General features: G+C 37.2%; 1 protein-coding gene across 3 annotated transcripts; it reads right to left on the bottom strand.

Moving 5' to 3' along the window:
• Positions 1 to 2,857: 2,857 nt before the first annotated feature.
• LOC134806070 (scolexin B-like) lies at positions 2,858 to 22,113 on the bottom strand. Of its 3 annotated transcripts, none has more exons than XM_063779331.1 (6): positions 21,939 to 22,113; positions 15,335 to 15,470; positions 5,800 to 5,971; positions 4,823 to 4,975; positions 4,178 to 4,315; positions 2,858 to 3,992 (listed from the first exon to the last, which is right to left on the bottom strand). In XM_063779331.1, the coding sequence occupies exons 1-6, from the start codon at positions 22,096 to 22,098 to the stop codon at positions 3,825 to 3,827; spliced, it is 927 nt and encodes a 308-aa protein (XP_063635401.1). In that variant the 5' UTR covers positions 22,099 to 22,113; the 3' UTR covers positions 2,858 to 3,824. The 3 variants fall into 3 exon arrangements, with proteins under 3 accessions (XP_063635401.1, XP_063635402.1, XP_063635403.1); XM_063779332.1 differs by having other exon boundaries at positions 5,800 to 5,953; XM_063779333.1 differs by lacking the exon at positions 21,939 to 22,113 and adding an exon at positions 15,964 to 16,024.
• Positions 22,114 to 22,585: the final 472 nt, after the last annotated feature.

Raw genomic sequence — 22,585 nt, 5'->3', positions numbered from 1 at the left:
TCGGCCGTCATTATATCTTGATGCTGGCTGTACGGTCATCTGTGGTGATAATTATAAGTTGTTATAATGGTACCTAACCCTTTTCCGCATACGTGGCCATATAATATATGTCCGTTGTAATATTCAACTATATTGACAATTATTAAAGTTCAAATTTAATACCTAAATTATGGCATGCAGTAAGGGGTTAACCTTTTCGACGCCATGTCAAACACAAAAGCTGTCACTCGGACGCCACGTCACCGAAGTGTCAAAACTGAAATTGAACTTTATGCATATCCACGTAGGTCTATGTTGCTCTGTGGCCTGTGACCGATTAATCCGTCTTTGGCGTTGGACCTGCGGTGCGGATATATCGGTCATTGGCGTCCAAAAGGTTAAGGGTGGTATTCCACCTATCCCATTTCTTTCTCCAATGTGTATTTGCGTCTCACATTCTGTGTAGTGAGAGAGTGAGATGCAATGCAGATTGGACCAAGAAATGATTGAGATGAGATTGTCTTCTCCGAGACCACGGGGACAACGCCGTGCTCGAAACGTCGGGAGGTAAATCTTAAAACTTAAATACGCGATTAAGTCCCGTTGTAAAATTTAATAATCTCCTTGGAATTATTATAGAGAGAGGCGCAGGGTTATAGATTTATCATATTGGTTGTAGCGTGCATAATATCTAGTATATACGTCGCAGTCAACTGGTTGAATTATCCAGCTAATTAGTTGATTGAAGAAGAACCAGCCAAGTCATTGATCGCAACGTTTAACCAGATGGCTGAACATGGTGTAGTCATTTAGTTAATTAGGACATTGATAAATTTGATTTTCGGTTAGGTTAATATGTTATTGTTAATTTATTTATTTATTTTATTTTATTCCATTTCTATAACTTTTTTACGTTACCTACCTTCTACATTTAAATCATTTGGCCGAGTCAACCCGTCTTTTACAAAGAGCTGACTTTCAATACGCCAAGTTGTTAACACATTCACTGCCCCCGACGCACATGTGCGTCCACCGTCATACAAATTTGTTCCTAGGCCACGCCCCCTGGCAGTGAATGCGTTAAACGTTGAGTGATTTTCTATCGGCCCAGGCGACTCTAATAGCTGGCTGGCTAACTAAACCAGATGGTTGCGACATATATTACGTGACGTCATCAATGTCGTCATGCATTTTTGTTCAGCGGGCTGCTATGCATATTATTCCATGACTAAACTTGCCACCAGAGGCTGCTCATATACTTACTAGGTACTTTACTCTTTGGGCTAGTCAATACATAATAGGGTCATTATAATAATAATAGGGTCATAATAATAGGGTCATAATAGGGCACTAGTATTCGTCCAGCTCTAGTTTTCGTCCACTTGACGAAATTTGAATATAAACCATGCATGGACTTATTGCAGTCCTTGTTTAAACAATGTATCTATCTGCATAAAAACACAAGTAGCTAATTAAAAATTAAATAAGTATATTATTTACTAATTCCGTGCCAACGTTTTCGTCGCGCTAGGTAATTCGCTCGTAGCCGATCCCAGCGTTTTCCCGCTTTGTAGAGAAAAGCGACTACGAACAGAGAACGGGTTCCTGGCTTTCGTATTCTTAAATAAGAATAAAAACCGGACAAGTGCGAGTCAGACTCGCCCAGCGAGGGTTCCGTACTTTTTAGTATTGGTTGTTATAGCGGCATCAGAAATACATCACGGACAGCGAAGTCTTCGTAATAGGGTCCCGTTTTTACCCTTCGGGTACGGAACCCTAAAAATAGGTTAAAACTAGAGTTAGAACAAGATAAGTTTGCAACGATTTGATAGCACACGCAACTCTTAACTAGATAAGGATATTTCAATGGTTTTATTATCCTTTAATTGACAGTTTTCATACGTTATATTGCTGTTATACGTTGTTGTGGTCACAGGCGCCATAAATCTAGCCGTGCACATATCCAATAGTAAGTTTTCATACCTACATGATATGGTTTTTAGAATTCCTAAAATTATTTTGGGAAACAGCGATACAAAAAAACGTACAAACAAGTGACATTTATTAACGGAGATCACAGATATAGTTGACATAAATATCTATTTTTGTACAATTCACATTGCAACGTTTTGGATTTCCATTGGAGAATAATTATAATGTACTTACATGAATAGTATGTACATAGTTATCTTTTAACAGAAATAATTACGTAAGTTAATATAAATAGATAATATTCAATAAAAAAATATTTATTCATAACAGATTGGATAAAGTAATCGCCATGTCCAGCATTAAAAACTTATAGTAATTATGTATTCTTCTTCCTCGCGTTATCCCGGCATTTTGCCACGGCTCATGGGAGCCTGGGATCCGCTTGAGAACTATAGTTATTTGTACAACAAGAGATCAAAGTTTGATATTTCTTCGAGTGCTTATTTTGAGTCCCGTGCAAGCGAAAGATTCTATAATAGATTCACGAGCGTAGCGAGTGAATCTATTTTAGAATCTTGAGCGTAGTAAGGGATTCAAAAGCGCACGAGATGTAAATAACTTTGATCTCGTGTAGTACACAAAATTTTTCACCCTAAGCAGTGAGAACATACCTAGAGGGACAGAGATAATAGAACCCAAGTATATCGAACTTGTATTAGACCCCGCATGCTGAAATGACATTTGACTATAAAGGTCACTTGAATGTCATTTTGTCTCACTCAGTGAGCAAAATCGCATTTTGCTCACTGAGTGAAACACGCTTAGTGAGCAAAATGCGATTTTGCTCACTGAGTGAGACAAAATGATTCAGTGAGCAAAATCGCATTTTGCTCACTGTTTTTAAGAAGCAAAGTACCCTTGTTCGAGCTGCTGAGGTGAAAAATAAATTAAGTATGTATTATTGTACGTTATTATGGCACATTTGTTTTACGTAGGTACAGTCAGCAGCAGAACTGGCCAGGTGTCCAAAATAACCAGGTGTTTTTTTTTTAATATATCCTGTTGGCTCAATCCATTATAGCTGCTGACTGTATGTGCCAACTACCTACTACATATTGCTGTGCAATAAGTTCATACTAACTAAAACTACACTATTTACTTAGTACCTACCTATGTATAACGTAAGTAAGATTACAGTGTTTTAAGGTTTACGGCTTTTTTATGGATTAAAACAAGAAACAAATAAGTTTCTGTCATTTTGTAGTAATATTCACTGATTTATTGTCCATATATTAGTCTATAGCGAATTTCTAATCGAGCGGAACAATCTGCTTTTCCGCAAGTCCAAGCGGTTTGGTATAACCAGTATAACACTGCTTTTTATACCTCGGCATCAGAAAGTAGGTAATAGGTATCTTACCTACCTATGTCAAATTGTTTTAAGGCGGTTTCGCTTTGAGACACAAGATTTAGAGGCCTTTAATTGTACATACGTAGTCTTTGGGACGGAAACATTACACACTACACACAGGTGTTCAGGTGTAGGTAGGTACAGCTACTTCGAGGCCAATGTAATTCTTGGCTAATTTAGGTTAACAACCTATTACGATATCCTATGAAATACATTATTGTACACTCTACTACACTATAGTTACTCCACCACAGCAATCGACCAATGTTTTCTAAGGATTCGACTCCGTCTAAAAGCGGACTCCGGGGCAAATCGTCCCTGTTCAAATTAAATGCAACTCTTAAAACTAATGTTGGTTGGTCAAATAACGGGATAACGGGGTAGGTATATACCTATACTTATTCTTCAAAACTACACTTTACACAGTCAGTCGCGTTTTTCACTAAAACGTAAACGTTCGTCATGCAGTCCTTTGAGGTTGGTGTCAGGGGTATATTGGCGGTTACAAGTCGAGGCCGGTGACCTGCTTGATCCAGGGGCGCGCCGCGGCCACGCGCGAGAACACCACCAGCTTGCCGGGGCTGCACTCGTTGGCGTCGTCCTGCACCCAAGATGCCACGCCCAGCAAGCGATGGTTCTTCGTGCTCACCAAGCCGCTGCCGCTGTCACCCTGCGAGTGAAAATTGACAATCTTTAGATGTTATTATTACCTAATTATTACTCCACGTGGCAGTTAAGTGCGATTATTGCACTGTAATTTTTTTATGGATTAAATAAATTAAAAAAATATATAAACCCAGCCTTTATTTGTCAGAATTATTTAGGTAATAAAGGTAAGTTTGAGGTGGAACTTACGTTGCAAGCTGAGTCACGCGTCTCAGTGCGGCCCACTGCGCACAGCATGTCTTCTTTGCTGTACTGAGGGAGAGTGGAACACCGCTCGTCGCTCTCCGTCCGCAACTTCATCCCGTGCATGTGCCGCTGCATGACGCCCTGGACAATGGATTACACATTTTAGGAGTGGAAAATAAAATCCGCGTCCGTCTACCGGCTTGAAGATTAGACAGTTGCGGCCATATATGGCGTGCGTTGGGTTGAGTGCGACTGTATCATCAAGAGAGGGGGTGCTAGAATCAACCGGAATGTAATAGCACTGGGTTATAACAGCGAACTTTCGTCTATGAATTTTGAGGTGGCCCAGCATGAATACATTAAATCACGGGGCTTAGAGGTCGTTAAAATAAATAAGGCTGCAAGTAGCCAAAATGAACAGGATGGGGTTGAGGGGGTATTTCAAAATAGAAATGCTGTTGTGGTTATCGGGTTAAAAATCCTGTGATCAGCATGTGGTTTTTTTATGATATAGGAGGCAAACGAGCAGACGAATCGCCTGATGGTAAGTGGTGATAATGATAAATCAAGTGGACTTGTTGAGGGCGTTCCAGATAAACAAACATGTTTTAACGTAGCATGACGTATGTAGCCCACAGTTAGACTTACCCCGTGATGGGTTGCACCGAAACCGGCGTAGTCGACGGCCAGCGACTCCGGGGTATCTTTCCCGTCGTCAAGCGGCACGGCCGCGATGTTCACGCCGTCCAGCTGCAGCGGCGACTCCAGCTCCACCAGCATGAAGTCCCAGCGAGCGTGCACCTGCAATCACAACCAAACAACTCTGTGAAGACACTTGTTACAAATGCACTATATGCCGTAGCTATTAGTAGCAAAGAAGTGTATAATATGATATGATAACCTTATAATAAAAATAACCGTCTTTAGAAAACAGTTTAAAATCTCATCATATCTAATCTTCATTAGTGGTTCCAATTCATCATGTTGCTTACTGAAAACAAATGCACATGTTATAAAAAATACCTACTGTAATAATTGAAGAGTAATCCAGGTCCAACTATCTTTGAGCAATCACGGAACATTGCAAACAAGATCCCGACGAATTGAGAACTTCTTTTAAACCTAGACTTTATGAAGTCGAAAAAAAGTTATTCTTACTTGTGCGTTTTGGTACTTTTGGTAGGGCAGCGAGTTTATGAAACTCGTTAAGTAAATTAGCAGTCTCTGGAAGTGCTAGCGCCGACTCCTGCGTGGCGCCTTGAACACCGTATCGTCAGTGCCACTTGCCGGCTTGATGCCCAAATCGCGCTAGTTAACCCAGTAGACCTCGCAGTGGCGGATTTACAGTGTCTGCCGCGCTAGGTCCCAGGCCCTGTAGTAAGTACAAACTAGCCGAAGCCGCCCCTTTCTCAGCACGTGCTCAGTACCCATCGTATAGGTACCTAGACTGCCGAGTGTCGTCCCTAATATCTCGCCGCTCTAGGCCCGGGCCTACTTGGCCTTAGGGTAAATCCGCCACTGAGAGCCCGACGGCGAACACCGGAGCACGCCGCAGAGGCCGTCGCTAGAAGAGTCCGTGCCGACCACGGCGTGGCGCCTTCAACACTGTATCGTTAGTGACTTGCCTGCTTGATGCCGAACTCGCGCGTGTTGACCCAGTAGGGCCCGACGGCAAACAGCGGGTGCAGATAAAGCTTCTTCACCTCCAGGCGCACGCCGCTGCCGTCGCCCGAGTTGCCCGTGCCGGCCAGCACGTTGCGCCCCGGCGTGAACAGCGTACTGCGGCGCAGAAGGGAACTAGATTTAAGTATTAGAGCGTTTGTTTAAAAATGCACATCTATTCCTTAATGCATGCTTAGGGAGGGATGATTTTATGGTGATTGTCAGGTTCTCCTTAACAAGCCTTTCAGAAATTAGGTATTTTAATTAGGTTTTGATATTTTTAATAAGTATATAGGTACAAGATGGTAGTTAAGTACCTATAACTCGGTACTTAATTAAATAGAGACAGAAAACTTGTTAATGAACTAAAAAAAGATGAACTTGATAGATAATTTTGCATGCATGGGTAAGTTGATGTACATTTTTAAAAGGTCTTAAATATAAAATTGTAGAATCCTATGCTTATTACATGGCTCACTATAGCACAAACTTTTAATGTTAGTAGATACGCTGGGAATATTAATCAAAAATCAAAACAAACAGCGCCACCTAGTTACTCAAATAACTGATTACACATGTAAATCGGTAAATAATTGGTTATAAACATACATATTCCTCGCTACACATCCTCACACATCTCTAGTGGAAAAGTAGCCTTAACACATGATACAGCAATAATTACTTAATTACATAGAATAGCTAGATGTGCTCATCATCTTATTGTTTACGACATAGTAGTGTTAATCATTGGCTCGTTAAAGTGCCAATGCCCGGTGTGATCAATGATGATTAAAATTTTCCACGCTAACATTAATTGGTTCTGATTACCTTGTAATTACATATTACGAGTACCTATCAATATCACTCGTTATGCTGGTACTAAGGTAAAGTAGAATGCAGTTCTACATCGGTAAATAAAAACTTTTTACAAAAAAAAATTAAACCGACTTCAAAAAGGATGAAATAAAATATTATCCTTTTTTATGTCTATGCGTTACCAACTGATATGTTTGAAGTCGGTGCCAAGCCAAGTAGTAACATTACTAGTAAAAATAATCAGCTTTATGGCTATAAATCCCATTAGAACTGGACTAATAACTATTATAAATGTGTAAAGAATTCTGTCTGCCTCTTTGTCGCCTTTTCATGGCTAAACAACTGAACCGCTTTAGGTGAAATTTGGCAAGAAGGTAAATTCCTTGAATTGTTTTATATTTTGAAATGTAGTCCTCTGGATAAGGCCACAGTTGCAGTACATCAAATTGGTGGTTTTCGGAAGCAAATGCTCGAGTTACTTTAGAAAACCCCGAAATCACTTAACACGTGCCTTTAAAAATTGAGGAGTTCCCTCAATTCCTCATGGATTCCATCATCAGACCAGAACCAAAAATAATACGGAAACACCTTGGAGGTAACTTCTTCCAAACAAAAAAAGAATTACTCAAATCGGATCACAGGTGCCGGAGTAATCGCTGAACATACTTACATTTAAAGAAATCATCATCATTATCATCAAAATAATCATCATCATCAGGTCTACTTCATCAAATTGGTGGTTTTCGGGAGAAAATGCTCGAGTTGCTTAAGAAAACGCCCAAAACACCATGCATGTGCCTTTAAAAATTGAGGAGTTCCCTCAATTCCTCATGGATCCCATCATCAGAACAGAACCAAATTAAAATGGGACCAACTCGGAAGTAGCTCCTTTCAAACAAAAAAAGAATTACTCAAATCGGACTACGGATGTCGGAGTAATCGGTGAACGTAAATAGAAAAAAAAAAAAATAGCCACAACCGAATACAGAACCTCCTCCTTCTATGAAATTGAAGTCGGTTAAAAAATAGTAGTAGGTGTGTCCCAGTATTTCGTCGTTGTACCAAATATTATATGTGCGAGATCTTAACAATTTGTCAATCAAAAATCGAACACATATCAGCTTTGAAAAGCACAACGACGATTTATTAAGTTATGTATGTAGTTAAGTACCTAGGTATAAAGTATCTATTGACCTACAAAAACAAATTAATAGCCAATTGTACTTCAGCAACCCAGTGACCCAAACCTGACAATAACTCAAAGCTATGTAAGTACAATTTGTAACACAGTGCTTCTATAGTAAGTAGACCGTGTTGCGCTTCGATGCACATTTAAGAAATACCTACCCAAAATCAGCCGGATATTAAATCTATTTGTCGCGACGTACGCGATCCTCAACAAAATAGCAGGTAAGTGTATGCCTTGGACAGTTTTAATTGTTTATACTGGCAGCACTGACAGTATGTTTAAAACGGTGACTTTTTGGCGGGAAGTCGAAAAAAGCGGGCGATTTAATTTTCCCAGATTTTCACAAATTGATTTCTTTGTATATATTAGCTTAATTTAGGTGTAAATAATAAGTTTGTGTACATAGAACATTGTGTTAATAAAAATGGGTGAAAACACCGGCGGGGGCCAGCCCCCCGGTGATAAAGAACCGAAAGAACGAAAGAAACGAAAGTTGGCGACTCCGGACCTTAACACGAACTATAAAATGTTTGTTAAGCCTAATTACAAGCGACAATTCCCAGACAATCACAGTGCAGAGTGCGTCGTGTATGTAGAATCGCAGGAAAATGATAAGTTGGGCAATAGGAATCCCATTGCTCTGACTAAACTATTCACGGACAATGTTAAAGGAATAGTCGGCGTGCATCGAGTGAACGCGCATAAAGTAGGCGTCACTTTTAAAAAACCTGCACCGGCCAATAACTTTCTCAAAATGGACAATTTTTTGGGCAAACATAAGTTAAAAGCTTTTGTACCAGCACACCTTACAGAGACGACAGGCGTGTTACGCTACGTGCCTAAGGAGATGAGTAATGAGGAGATTTATAAAAACATTACCTGTGACACGGAGGTGATCTCGGTTAAGAGATTTATGAGAAAAGTGGACGGCAAATTGGTACCCATAGGTACGATTGCTGTTACTTTTGCGGCTACGACTTTACCCCAATATGCATACATGCAAATGTACAGATACCCCATACACATGTATATACCACCACTGCTGCAATGCTATAAATGCTTAAAATTCAACCACTCAGCAAGAGTTTGTCGAGGCGAACAAATGTGTTCAGCTTGTTCCGGACAGCATTCATATAAAGATTGTGAAGTAGAGGAAATCACTTGCATTAATTGCAAAGGCAATCACTTGGCGATCTCCAGAGATTGCCCTGTGAAACAAAGGAAAATGGAAGAAAAGAAAGCTAAGTATGAAAACCTCGGCCGAAGTTTTGCCACTGTGGTGAGTAGTACTGCACCATCAGCCCCTGTACCTACTACTAATCCAAAAGTATTTCCAACCATAACCAAACCAAATAATACTGTAGGCGTAAGCCAAACTTCCCTGAATATTGAGCAACTACTGAATGACGACACCATCATTAATGCATTAATCAAATCTTTGGTTATGCTTGGGAATGACAGAAGTGATACTCCAATTAATAATACAAGAATAAAAGAAATACTCAAAGCAAATTTATTAAATTAAATCATGGACACTTTTTTACATCTAGCACAGTTTAACATTCAAAGTTTGTTACATAAGAAAGCCCTATTAAATACATTTCTTGCAGAGCAACAGATAGACATTTGTTTATTAAATGAAACATGGCTCAAAAGTACAAGCACAATTCCTAACTTTGCCCCATACAACTTTATACATAAAATTTCAAAAAATGCCAAAAATGGAGTAGGTATACTTATTAAACAAAACTTACAATATAGTATCATAAACACAACTTTTTATGAATCCATTCAGAATATCTGTGTAGCTATAGAAACATCAGTCGGTAAATTATACATTCTTTGTGTTTATTGTCCACCCAATGGTAGCAGGTTTGATGTTCGTAAAATGAAAAAGGTGTTACTTGAAACCCCCAAGCCATGTCTAATCATGGGTGATTTTAACGCTCATCACATATTATTTGGCTGTCAATCAAATAACAGTAGAGGCAATAGTTTATACAATATTATTGATGAATTTGACTTGTGTATTTTAAATGATGGTAGTCCGACAACAGTGCAATATCCAAATAGGAATCCATCTGCAATTGATATAACTCTTGTCAGTCCCACGATAGCTCCTCTTTGTGAATGGCGAGTTCATGATGATCCAATGGGCAGTTACCACTATCCAACTCTGGTTGATGTAAATGTGAAGCCATCCATATATGAAGCCCGACCTGTGGAAGAAAAATATATTTATAATAGAGCAGACTGGTCCAAATATTATAATTTATCAGAAACCTGTTTTTCTCATTTAGACATTGATGATAATACAGAACCTCTTAATTTGTATAATAATTTTGTAAATATTTTATATGACATTCGTTCAGAAACAGTTCCAAAACTAGAGTCTAAACAATCCATGAAAGTTGTTAGGAAACCTGTTCCCTGGTGGAACCAAACATGCCTTGAGGCTGTAAAAAAATCTAAAGATGCTTTAAGTCAGTATAGAATATCACCCAGCATTGCTAATTTTATTAACTACAAAAAGGTTGATGCTCAGAAAAAAAGAACATTAAAAGAGGAACGCGTGAGGTCTTGGCATGAGTTATGCAGTAGTTTTAATAGAATGACACCGGTTTCTAGAATATGGGGATACATGAAAAAGTTTAAAAGAATTGGCTCTTCTCACAATAGATATTTAAATGATGAATGGGTGCCAAGTTTTTTAGATAAATTATCAGACTCATCTCCATTAAATAAAAATAATTTAAATAACATCATTAATCAGTCAGATGAAACTCCAAGTAACACTTTTCTAAATAGACCATTTACACTTAATGAACTGTTTATATCACTCAAAAGTAGAAAAGACACAACACCAGGGTTAGACAATATACCATATATGTTAATTAAAAAGATGCATCCTAATGCTATAGAAATACTTTTGCATATTTATAATAAATTATGGGATTGTTTAGTCATTCCAGAATCATGGAAAACACAATGTGTCATTCCCATCTTAAAGCCAAATAAACCAGTTAATAGTCCTTCATCATACAGACCAATTTCATTGTCATCATGTTTAGGCAAACTTTTTGAAAATATGTTAAAGTTACGTTTAGATTACTACGCAGAAACTCAAGGAAAGCTACCAGATGTTCAGTTTGGATTCAGAAAAGGCAAAAGCTGCACTGAAAGTTTTGTTTCATTTATTAGTGACCTCAAAAAGGCTAAACTTAGTCATACAAATGTTATATGTGTTTTTCTAGATGTAAAAGGTGCCTTTGATAATGTTAATATTGAAAGTTTAATTTATGTATTACATCAATTAGATCTCCCTGCTAAAATTTTAAACTGGATTTTTGGTTTTTTACACAATAGGACAGTATATGTAAAATTCAACAATAAGCTGTATGGCCCCACAACAGCTAACAAAGGAACAATGCAAGGTGCAACCTTATCACCCTTATTATACAACCTGTACACATCTCAAATCCTTAGCTTTGTAAATACATCCAGAGTTAAAATATTGCAATTTGCTGATGACTTGCTTTTATACAGTGAAAATCAAAATCTAAATATGGCTGTTGAGAATATGAACACTGCTTTAACTCAATTACAAAGATACTACAGCAACATTTTGAAATTAGAAGTTAGTCCTGATAAAAGTAAAGTCTTAGTAATTAGTAGAGACCCATATGCACAGTCCATTGTAAATATTAGTTATAATAATAATGTAATTCCTATTGTCAATCATCACAAATTTCTAGGTGTTGTTATAGATGATAAACTGAAATTTGATAAACATATAGACTACATAAGTCAAAACGCTATGAAAAGCATAAATGTAATGAGAAGCTTAGCAGGAACATTCTGGGGTTCCGACCCAAAAACATTAAACATGCTTTACAAGAGTATAGTCAGAAGCCATTTTGACTATAGTTCCCTAGCGTACATGAATGCAAGTAGCACAATTTTAAGAAAGCTGGATGTGTTACAGAACATTGGTTTGAGAGTTATAAGTGGAGCCATGCGCACCACTCCCATTCATTCAATGGAAATTGAAAATTGTATACCTCCATTGTCCTTGCGTCGTTTACAGCTGGCTGAGAGATTTTGTTTAAAGGAGTTGTCTTGTGAGAATCATGTTGTCTTGGATAAAGTGCTACACCCTGTAGAAATTGCGCAGCCAGCTAACATCTCAGCGAATACTCTGATTACAGGTTCTTTGCCTGAAATATCCGTAATAATGATGAACACCAAAAATGTGACAAAAAATATGTACATCAATAACCAGTGGCCAATTTATAAGTACTCATATAATACTATACTAAGTTATTTTGATGTTAAATCTCACTTAGACTTGATTAAAAACAAATTCGACTTTCTTGAATTTTTAAATGATAAACATAACTTCTATATTATGTATACTGATGGCTCCAAAAATGAACATGTTAAAGCTGCATATTATGACCCACAAATGAAAGTAACAAAATGTATCAAAATCAATAGTAATTGTAGTATATTCACAGCTGAAGCTTGGGCAATACTAGAAGCTTTAACATATGTAAATAGTAATGTAAATAATGTAAATATTCTAATTGTAAGTGACTCTAAGAGTGTTTTAGCTGCCTTATGTAATAGTTCGTTAGAATATAAGCAAAATTATATAATATGTCAGATTAAGGATATGCTATGTAAGTTACAGAAAAATGTAGAATTTTTGTGGGTGCCCTCCCACAGTGGCATAACAGGAAACGAGGTGGTGGATCAGGCGACTCGTCGGGACCACGACCTGGACCTCACAGAATCTTTTCAAGTACCATTTACCGACTATTACCATTACTTCAAAATTATTACTAAGGGAATGTGGAAAGAATATTGGAGACATAACACAGAAGTACTGGATAAAGGAAGATGGTACGCAGATATACAAAAAGACTTACCAACAACACCGTGGTATTATCGCTTTAAATATACCAGCAGGAAATTCATAACGTGCATAAACCGTCTGCGATTTGGTCATTGTTTGGTCCCAGCACATCTCAAGAGGAAGAATATTATTACTGATGATAAGTGTACTTATTGTTTTAAAGAAAATGCGGACATAAAACACGTTATATTTGACTGTGTATCGTTTGCCATGCAAAGGCTGTTACTTGTCAGTGTCATTAGTGATGTTGCTGAAGATAACTCGTTAAGTGTTCCCCGCCTCGTTCAAGATTTATTATCTAACCCTGTTTATTTTATACCAGTATTCAATTTTATTTTAAATACTGTAAAAGAAATTTAATTTAATTTAAATGTATATATTTCATTGTCATAACAGATATAAATTACTTGTATATTAAGTTTCAAAAGAGTTAAGGTTAAATAAGTTGTGTTTGCTAATTGCTATAAAATTGTTATTCTTCTGTGTACTAGTTTATCTTATGTTGTTATGGCTATTATTGTGTTTTTTTTATGGTTTTTATGTAATGTTTATGAATACGACTGAAGGACTTGTATCCATGGTCATGAAATAAATTAAAAAAAAAAAAAGTTTAAAACGGTTAACGAATCTTTGACAGTAGGAGGAAGAAGACGTTTTTTTTCCCAACGGAACAATGTTCGTGTGGCGGGAAATAAGTTGGATAGAAAGAAAGATGACCTGCGGGTTTAAATCGGTGAGTGTTAGAAATATAGTTTCATCAGTAATTAGATGAGAGAGATGAAGGGATAATTAAGAATGAAGAATGAGAATTAGAATAGAAACAGCCAAGAATAAGCCAAATGGTTGTGAGTGGACAGGGTCGGGCTATAAGGGGAGTTGTGGAGGCCCGCGGCGGAGAAAGAATCTCCGCCAAACAATCAGAATAGAATGTACATTGTATTAGAATCTAAATCAGAGTATAAATCTGGAAATCACTTCATCTCTCACTCTGTAGTATTATGTTGTATATTTTCAGATAGATCTTGTCGTTATGTCACGTTAGAACTCGGGCATGGTTGATACTTTGGTTGTCAACCTTGCATATGTATAGACGTCACGACACTATTGAGTTCTAAAATACATTTATAGAGGTAAGTACTAGCTGTTGCCTATTCACACTTTCTATCAATAGGTACTTAGCAGTTATTCTGTGGAATAGTTTCTGATCTTCAACTCACTAACTTCTTTGTCAAATATTAAACATTCGTGCCCCGAAATTCCATTCCATTCCATTCCACCATTTGATTACAAAATTCAGTGTGTGAAAAAATGTACAAGCCTTTGGCTTAATTTCCGCTTTTTGTTGTTACGGGAACTTGGTATGGTATAGGTGCCATTTAGGCTGTCCATCGCAATTCAACGCGGTAACGCAGCGAGTGTGATGGGCACCTTTGCGCCGGGGGTTGCGCGGGGAGCCCTCTTTCAGTAGTTTTTATATTCCTTGTTATATTTTAGATATATTTAGGGTTCTTAGTTTTAATTTAGTAGGTATTATTCATAGATATATTTAGTTCATAAGTTATTTATTTATCTTTTTATTGTCTTTTTCAATGAATTTAGGCTGTCCATCGCAATTCAACGCGGTAAGGTTATCCTAGTGATTTATATACGCGTTAATTCTCGCTTTCCAAAATATCAATCCATCTGATACACACATAGGTACTGTACTTACCTACTCATACAGGCTGATATCTGAATTGTCATTGCTAGAGTAAGTGTGTTATTCCCTTGACGCTTGACGGCAACATTGACCCCGTGACCCTTTTATCTGCACGTGTCCTGCAAGTTCGTCTTAGGTACTGATAACTACTTAAAGAAATCTTGCTAATGATTTAGGTACATGTTATTTAAATTTAAGTATTTGTGTTAAATTGGATCTTGACTTGTTGACAAGAATACGAGGCAAGATTAAGATTAAGTACCTTGGTAATTATCTTTAAAAAAACCGTTATCGGGAGAAATAGGCAGGCTACCTACGTAATGATCTGCTTAAGTGTTTATAAGCTAAGTAATTACCCGTATAACGCGGTCATGACTACTACTTACTTGTGATAAATGACATCCTCACCTCAGTGTTTCGCTGTTACTCTTATTATGTAGGTAGGTACATTGTGCATGATGCAATTCGTAATTAATGTTTCATAATCTTGAATATAAGGATGAGGATCCATCGAATACTTCTGATATATCTGAGCATTAGGTAAATGTTCTCATGAATGCATGCCGCAACCTCCACATCCGTTTATACCATGCTTATACACTATTACGGCTAACTATGCAATTTGCGAATAATGGATATTTTAGAAGCAATTTTTTGGTAGGTATAAACTCTAGGTGTGTTACTCTAGGTTTGGAAGACTATTCGGTTGGCGTTCTAGTAAGTACCTACTGTTTATTAATTCGTGGTAAACACAAGCCAAGGCAATAAAAAGCTTTATTAAGCACTAAACACGAATGAAACCTAGGTATTTCTGCCCTACTAAAGATTAATGGATGACTTGGATCCTTTGGCAGTCAGATATAATATAAAGCCTACCAGTGGCCAGCGGTAAGGATCCAGCTGGGATGGATGATGGTGCCCCCGCAGGCCCCGCCGAACAGCACCGCGTGCGGGTACTGCTGGTGCAGCGGCGCCTCCGCCTGTGGAACTTGGGGCACCTCATTGGTTAATGCTGGAAATAAAAACAATTATGAATCATAATCATTTATGATCGAGCGTACAATTGTGATATGATTTTTTAGCTACACGTAAAAAATATGTAATAGATATATAATTTTCGGTACCTTTACTGAAAAAAAAACTGCCGGTGAAAACTGGATACAGAAAGCCCATTGAAGGTCAACTTGGAAACTGTTATTCTCATTATGTATTAGTTAAGGTAGATTAAGGATGAAAATAAGGCTTAATTTAATTAAATTGAATTCAATGAAATTACCTTAACTGAACCATTATTTGAAAGAGCAAAATGCTATTCGAATTACAAGATGCACCACACCCACACTCACATTAAGCAAAATTGAATTGATATTTACCATAGAGGCATAAAACAATAGCAGTTGATCTATCTTACACTATGTATTCAAAAGCCGTCTCCAAAACTACACGGCTTAATGGCTTTCCTTTTTGCTGAGTGTAAGTAGCATTTAAGAAATGGAAGTAAATACCTGCATAATGCCGTAATATCTGAATAAGCAACTTGGTCAAATCCATTAAATTGTAACGTTTTAAAAATAAGCAAATGGATCATAATGAGATAAAGGTCATTAATATTTTCTTCTTCCGAAAGTTGAGGATTGGTAACATAGACCAACGATTCTTGTAACAGCCATAATAATGTCAGGGGTCGTTTTACACCATCCCAAACCTCTGGGAACAAATTAGGCAACTTTTGCTCTTGCGTGCCTTTATCTCTGTATGATCCAAATACTCTCGAATTTGCCACTGAAGTAAAGTAGTACGAATAAAGCCGACATGTTTTAGGTAAATGTGCAATAGGAGTACAGAGATGCAAGTTTAATCAATTTAATCATACTTAAAATTGCACGATATGATTTGTTCTCCCCATTAACTGGTTGGTTTCAATAGCAAATTAAATAGGAATTGTAGGCAATTATTGTTCCTACACGCGGCGTCTATTTTATACCCAACAAAAACATAAATGTGAAATGAGAGCCACGTTCAATATTAAGAATATGTGTCGTTGTTGACTCGCCGACAAAAGAATTGAGATCTGTGCCAAGTTCTGTGCTGTGTAGAAAATCCTGAAATTATAAAGGATTTGTCTTGGCTAGTTTTTACGTATAGGTTATTTATTATATTTGACTAGGTACGTTACTTTTCTAAAATTTGGTTTGTTGGTAAAAACTAGCCAAGACAAATCCTTTATAATTTCAGGATTTTCTACACAGCACAGAACTTGGCACCCATATAGATCTCAATTCTTTTGTCGGCGAGTCAACAACGACACATATTCTTAATATTGAACTTGGCTCTCATTTCACATTTATGTTTTTGTTGGGATATCATTACTTTTTGTACAGAAATGACTATAGTATTCATCATGAAAGTAGTTTGCCTAAGCTGAAAAGGAGACCCTCGTTAACGCGCGGTTCATTGTCAAAAAGTTTCAGTTTTCAGATTTTTTCTTTTGTATACGTTTAATAGTCTACCTTCATGCCAAATATCAAGTTTCTAAGTGATCTAGAAGTGGGTTAGGTTTTTGGTCTATAAGTATTACCTAATTATTTTTTTTCCATCGAAATATCAATAATTTCCAGTTTCCAGATTTTTCCCTCTATATGCACCTAATAGTCTACCTTGATGCCAAATATCAAGTTTCTAAGTGATTTAGAAGTGGGTTAGGTTTTCGGTCTATAAGTATTAATTATTTTTTTTCCATCGAAATATCAATAATTTCCAGTTTTCAGATTTTTCTCTCTATATGCACCTAATAGTCTACCTTGATGCCAAATATCAAGTTTCTAAGACATCTAGAAATGGGTTAGGTTTTTGGTGTATAAGTATTAATTTTTTTCCATCGAAATATCAATAATTTCCAGTTTTCAGATTTTCCCTCTAAATGCACCTAATAGTCTATCTTGATGCCAAATATCAAGTTTCTACGTGATCTAGAAGTGGGTTAGGTTTTTGGTCTATAAGTATAAATGATTTTTTTCCATCGAAATATCAATAATTACCAGTTATCAGATTATTATGATTATGATCTATAGGTCAGCCAGTCACAAAAATACCGGTTTTTAAACGTTAATTTATCAATAACTGTTTAAGCTACGTTTATGAAATTTTGTATTTTGGACAAGCTAAGGGACTTGAATACATGTGCCAAATTTCATGTGTGTAGGTTAAGTAGGTTTCAAGTTGTGAAGGGGTCAAAAGTAGCTCGAAATGGTTCGTGTAATATTACACACTGTTGCTGCGTCGCCAGTTCCTTTTTCTTTGAACTTGGCTGGACACGCTACCGCGTGTCTAGTCTAGATGCAAAATAAGTAAAAAAAAACTATAATTAGACAACGGGCTATGGATATCAATAATACGCCAGGTCCAGGATTATCTTACACCTGCCTTAGCTTTGTCGGTTAATTTTACAGTACCTATATATTTCCAGATTTCAAACGTCACAACAAGCCACACTAAGCGAAGACAATGCACTTTATTAATTATATATTAGTCCTTATATAAACAAAGACTATGTACCTACATATTGTTAAGTATTTATAGATTGCCGAGGAGTCGATATAAAAAGTAAGGGAGTAAAATTATTCTATAGAAAGGCTGCACTAGACATATATGTATATTTAGCAGGCAAATAAAAAAATATATTTAAAGGCATTAGCAGACAACTCAAACGAAGATCACCCTCTGCAAATCTTACCACTCAAAATGCAAACATTCTTTTCCATTCTGGAGACAAGTTCGAAAAATTCTGAAAATAAAATATTAGCCTCTGAATCTACTATGTACTTCTGTTTCCGCTTATTATATGTCCCGACAAGGTTTAACGTTCATACAAAACACCTATGAATTCTACGACCGTAACTTGTAACTTATATTTGGTACTCGCAATGCTCAGGTACTTATGGACTGATGTCATATTGCACGTGTTTGACATTTTGACACGCTGAACTCACACGATGATGCAAAAAACCAAGGTTCATTAAAACAATGCATCGGTGTTAATGTTAGCAGAACTTGCACGCTACTTATTTGGGAAAATAGGGTTATACGTTATACATATCGTAGGTTCTATTTTGTCTTATTCTGTTGACTGTTCCCGAAAGGGTCTAGCAGGCTAAGCGAACAAGAAGTGCCCCCAACGACGGATTAGATCATTCTTTCAGGTGGTGTACTGGCTAAGGACACTCTATGCTTAATATGAGTCTTCGATGTTCTTTTGTTTTCGAGTTATTCAGGATAATGTAAAATAATCAGTGTATCATTGAAAGTGTCATATTTATTAGTAAACTGTTCAAGTTAGATTAACCAAACAAAATTATATTTGACAACAATAAAATAGACTACATAATGCATATTTTTAACCTGCATCATGTCCTTATATTTAATTATAAAAAAAAAATTTGCGCGTCCTGGTGGTTAATGTGACTTCACCTGGCTACAAAACGATCCATTAAAAATATCGCTTATCTTAGTGAATTATAGTCGCCAAAATAATTGACAACTGTGTTAAAAACTACATAAACATTAAAATGCACTTATAAAAAATCAGACCGTAGTACTTCATAATGAACTGTTTTTCTAATAGCAGGTTAATTGCCGGTGTAGTGTAGGTAGCAGTGGCGACAGCAGGTGAATTCGTTTAGTCTTATCGGAGCAAAACAACGTTTTTCCCCATGGCCTTCTAACAGGTAAATACCTACTACCTACGTACCTACCTAGTCCTGTTGTTTCCGTATAAAATACTACTCCGTCGCTCAAATAATAGATACTGCTCAGATATTCATGTTATTTATTATCCCAATGTGGCAATTTTCACGGACAGTAAAAGCTCCATTCACATATGTCATAGTATCATACAGTATAATCTTATAAATATATCCACAAACATATATACACATACCTATATTATCTTCTACACAAACTAAAATAGTCTTAGCCATAGTTTCCGACAAGCAGCAAGCAAATTCGTTTTGTACGAAGGGCCAGCGTTGTAGTAGGTAAGCCTGCTGCAACACATGCTGAGGTTCGCTCCTTTTTAGCATCATAAGTTAAAAAAAAATATATCTACATGTAAACATAATAATTTTTGCCTATTTAAGTTTAATTCTAAGGCTTATAATGTTTTGTAGCATTGCCTGTAAACATTTTACAATGTGGTCTTAAATAAAAAAATTCTATGTCTATGTCTATGTCCATTCACCATTTGAGCCGGTGTGCCTCAGGCGAACGGTGCTTTTCACTAGCGTACAAAATCCTAAAGGCTCCGTCATACAGGCGCGTTTTCCGGGCGGGGCGTGAGCGTTTTATATGTAAAAGCGGCGCGCCCCGCTCACGCGCCGCCCGCAAAACGCCCCTGTGTGACGGAGCCTTAATGCAAATTTTTAAGCTCCGAAATTGCGGAAGGTGTTTGAAAATACAGTGGGTTCCGTCACATATCGGCCTGGTGGGAAACGAGGAAGCTGACCGGTTGGCGGCAGCTGCTGCTTCTGAGGGAACTGAGGTTGATGTCGCTCCAGACTTCTCAGAAACTAGCAAAGTATAAAAGTAAAATGTATGGTCGCTGGAAGGAGTTCTTTGATGAAAGATCGCAAGATAAACGAATCTGGTACAAGACCATTCAATGTGAGCCTCCTCGGATACCCTGGTGGGAAGTGGCTGACTTAAAATATAACGTGCTCACAGGCTTCGGTCCGGTCGCATTCCATTAAATAAGTTTGCTCATCTGATGAGGAAAGCAAAGTCGCCCAACTGCGATATCTGCGACTCTGTCGAGGATGTACAAGGATCTAATGGAATGTGTTCGGACTCGAGACAAGAGGGCGCAACTATTTGAAGGTGGGGGCTATACAGTAACTGATGTTGGGGGTTTTCAATCGATATTGGCGGAACCTCTGTCTGAAACTGCAAAATTCGTGTAACAGTTTTTTTGATATCTAGTAACACCTATTGAAACTCATGTAATGTAGAAGCCCAACGGAGCCGACATGTCTCATTGATAAAGGCTCCTTTTAAATATGTAGATTAGAAAAAAAAAAAAAAATTTTTTTATTTTATTAGGTATATACGTGAATACTAACTGCTAAAAGTATTAAAGTAAAGATAAGAAAGTAAAAAAAAAAAATACTGTGACCTGTGACACAATTACGGACGCATGGACTAATGGACATGATTAAACTATGTAAAAAGATATGGCTGGTTTGGCTAGTAACATTTGGCACAACCTTTTGAAGATTATTTTTATTTATATATGCATACCTATTTTACACATATTTTAATTAAAACAATATATCAGAAAGTGAATGTAAATACAAGGTTTATGTACCGTATATAATATACGTGTGTTAATTGTGTATTAAGACCACTCTCAACTTAAGAGTGCGTGATTCTGATTACGGATAGTTACGGAGTACCTAATGAAGGTGAAAATTAGCTTGTTTACATTTTTCTACATTAGCTACAAGTAGGATAGAATTATAATACCAAATTTACAGCATAATTTGAAGCCGAATTAAAAGGCCACACCTACCTACTATGTACTACCTAGTTGCTTGACTGTGAATGACGCCAAAGTTAACTATGTAGTTTAATAAGTGTTAAAATATGCCCACTTCGATGTACGAAGAGAAAGGTAGACGAGGTAGGTACCCACGATCTGTGATGTCAATGTACGTAGGTAAGTAATAAGTAGTACATTTACGTTGTAATGTGTAGGTAGCTAAATACTTGTTTGTTTATTCTGTTAAGGATGTGGTGCTGTGAATTGTATTTTGTATTGCATCTTACGGAAGCGAGCCAATTAAATGAAACTGGGCTTTAATAACAAGTGCCAATATGTTCTGATTTATGATGTCTATATGTATACACGCGATGTAATTAAATTAATATATTATTCTTACTTTTTATCAAACACTTTTATAGGGCGATAGTTGACCAAGATTGTTTTCTTTTAGTTATTTATCAGTTTATTATCTTTGGTGATAAATGGTTTGTCATAACATATTTACGGTTTACTGATAATAATGACTTCGTTTGCACTTGTCAGACTTATTTGGAATAAATTGAATACTTGGAAGTTTCTGCTAAACGTTGACGGGAGGAGATCACTAGAATAACAAAACATGTACACAACACTATTGCCATTCCTACGTACTTACCGACTCACTTCTCACAGATGGAACACACTACTGCTTACCTACCTTTCCTATATATCAGCTATTAGTATGACTTGAAAACTTGTACCTATTGCTCTGTCTGTGCTTAATCCTTAATGTTATTCTGATTTGTTTTCACTTTGCATACTAGACTATTTCTGTTTTGATACAACCCTTTCATCACAATGCGATTATTTTGTGGGTTCCTGGCATCGTCGTGATGTTTTTTCACTTCACTTGGTAGTCCAACACACTGACACTGATGAGCAGGTAGCACATGACATGATACTCACTGTTGCCTACTCCTGAGGTGGTGAGCGCAGGCTGCGCGTCGGGGCGCGCGAGCGCGGGCGCGGCGGCGGCGAGCGCCAGCAGGCACGCGAGTCGGAGCATGGCGGCGGTTTCCCGGCGCGCGGCCGGTTCAACATGTTTTATAGCCGATGCGTCACTCATGCCGGCGCGTACGTCATCATCAGTGAGCAAAGACCTATTTCTTAGGTTTTAGGGGCCCCCAAAATGATCAGAAAAAATGTGGTTCTTATCTATATACTTAATGGGTATAATAATAGTTCGTCCTGAACCGAGAACCTCGCGGAGAGGTAATTGTTCATTTAATTATTAGAATAGACTCCATGTAGGTATATAGCCACATCGTAATACCTACTTAAATTAATTTGATAAATTAGTTATGACTAAGTGTAACAGTAAAATGTAGTTCATGAATATCTACGTACCACGTACCAAAGTGCTAATTAAGTAATCTAATTAGGTACCTATGTTTGAAATATTTATTTGTCAACAACGTCAACTCACTTTCACGTGCTCTCGTTTAATCAACGAAACTTTATAGTCGCTAATTGTGATTATGTCGGGAATTCCAGTTAAGCGTCGATTAGACCGTTGCCGTCGTTGCCGACGTGTTAACGGGTATGGTCGACCT

Source organism: Cydia splendana, chromosome 2 (assembly GCF_910591565.1).
Source record: "Cydia splendana chromosome 2, ilCydSple1.2, whole genome shotgun sequence".
Classification (NCBI taxonomy): Eukaryota; Metazoa; Arthropoda; class Insecta; order Lepidoptera; family Tortricidae; genus Cydia; species Cydia splendana.
Note: the sequence above shows the minus strand (reverse complement) of the source record. Positions and strands in the feature narration are given on the sequence as shown.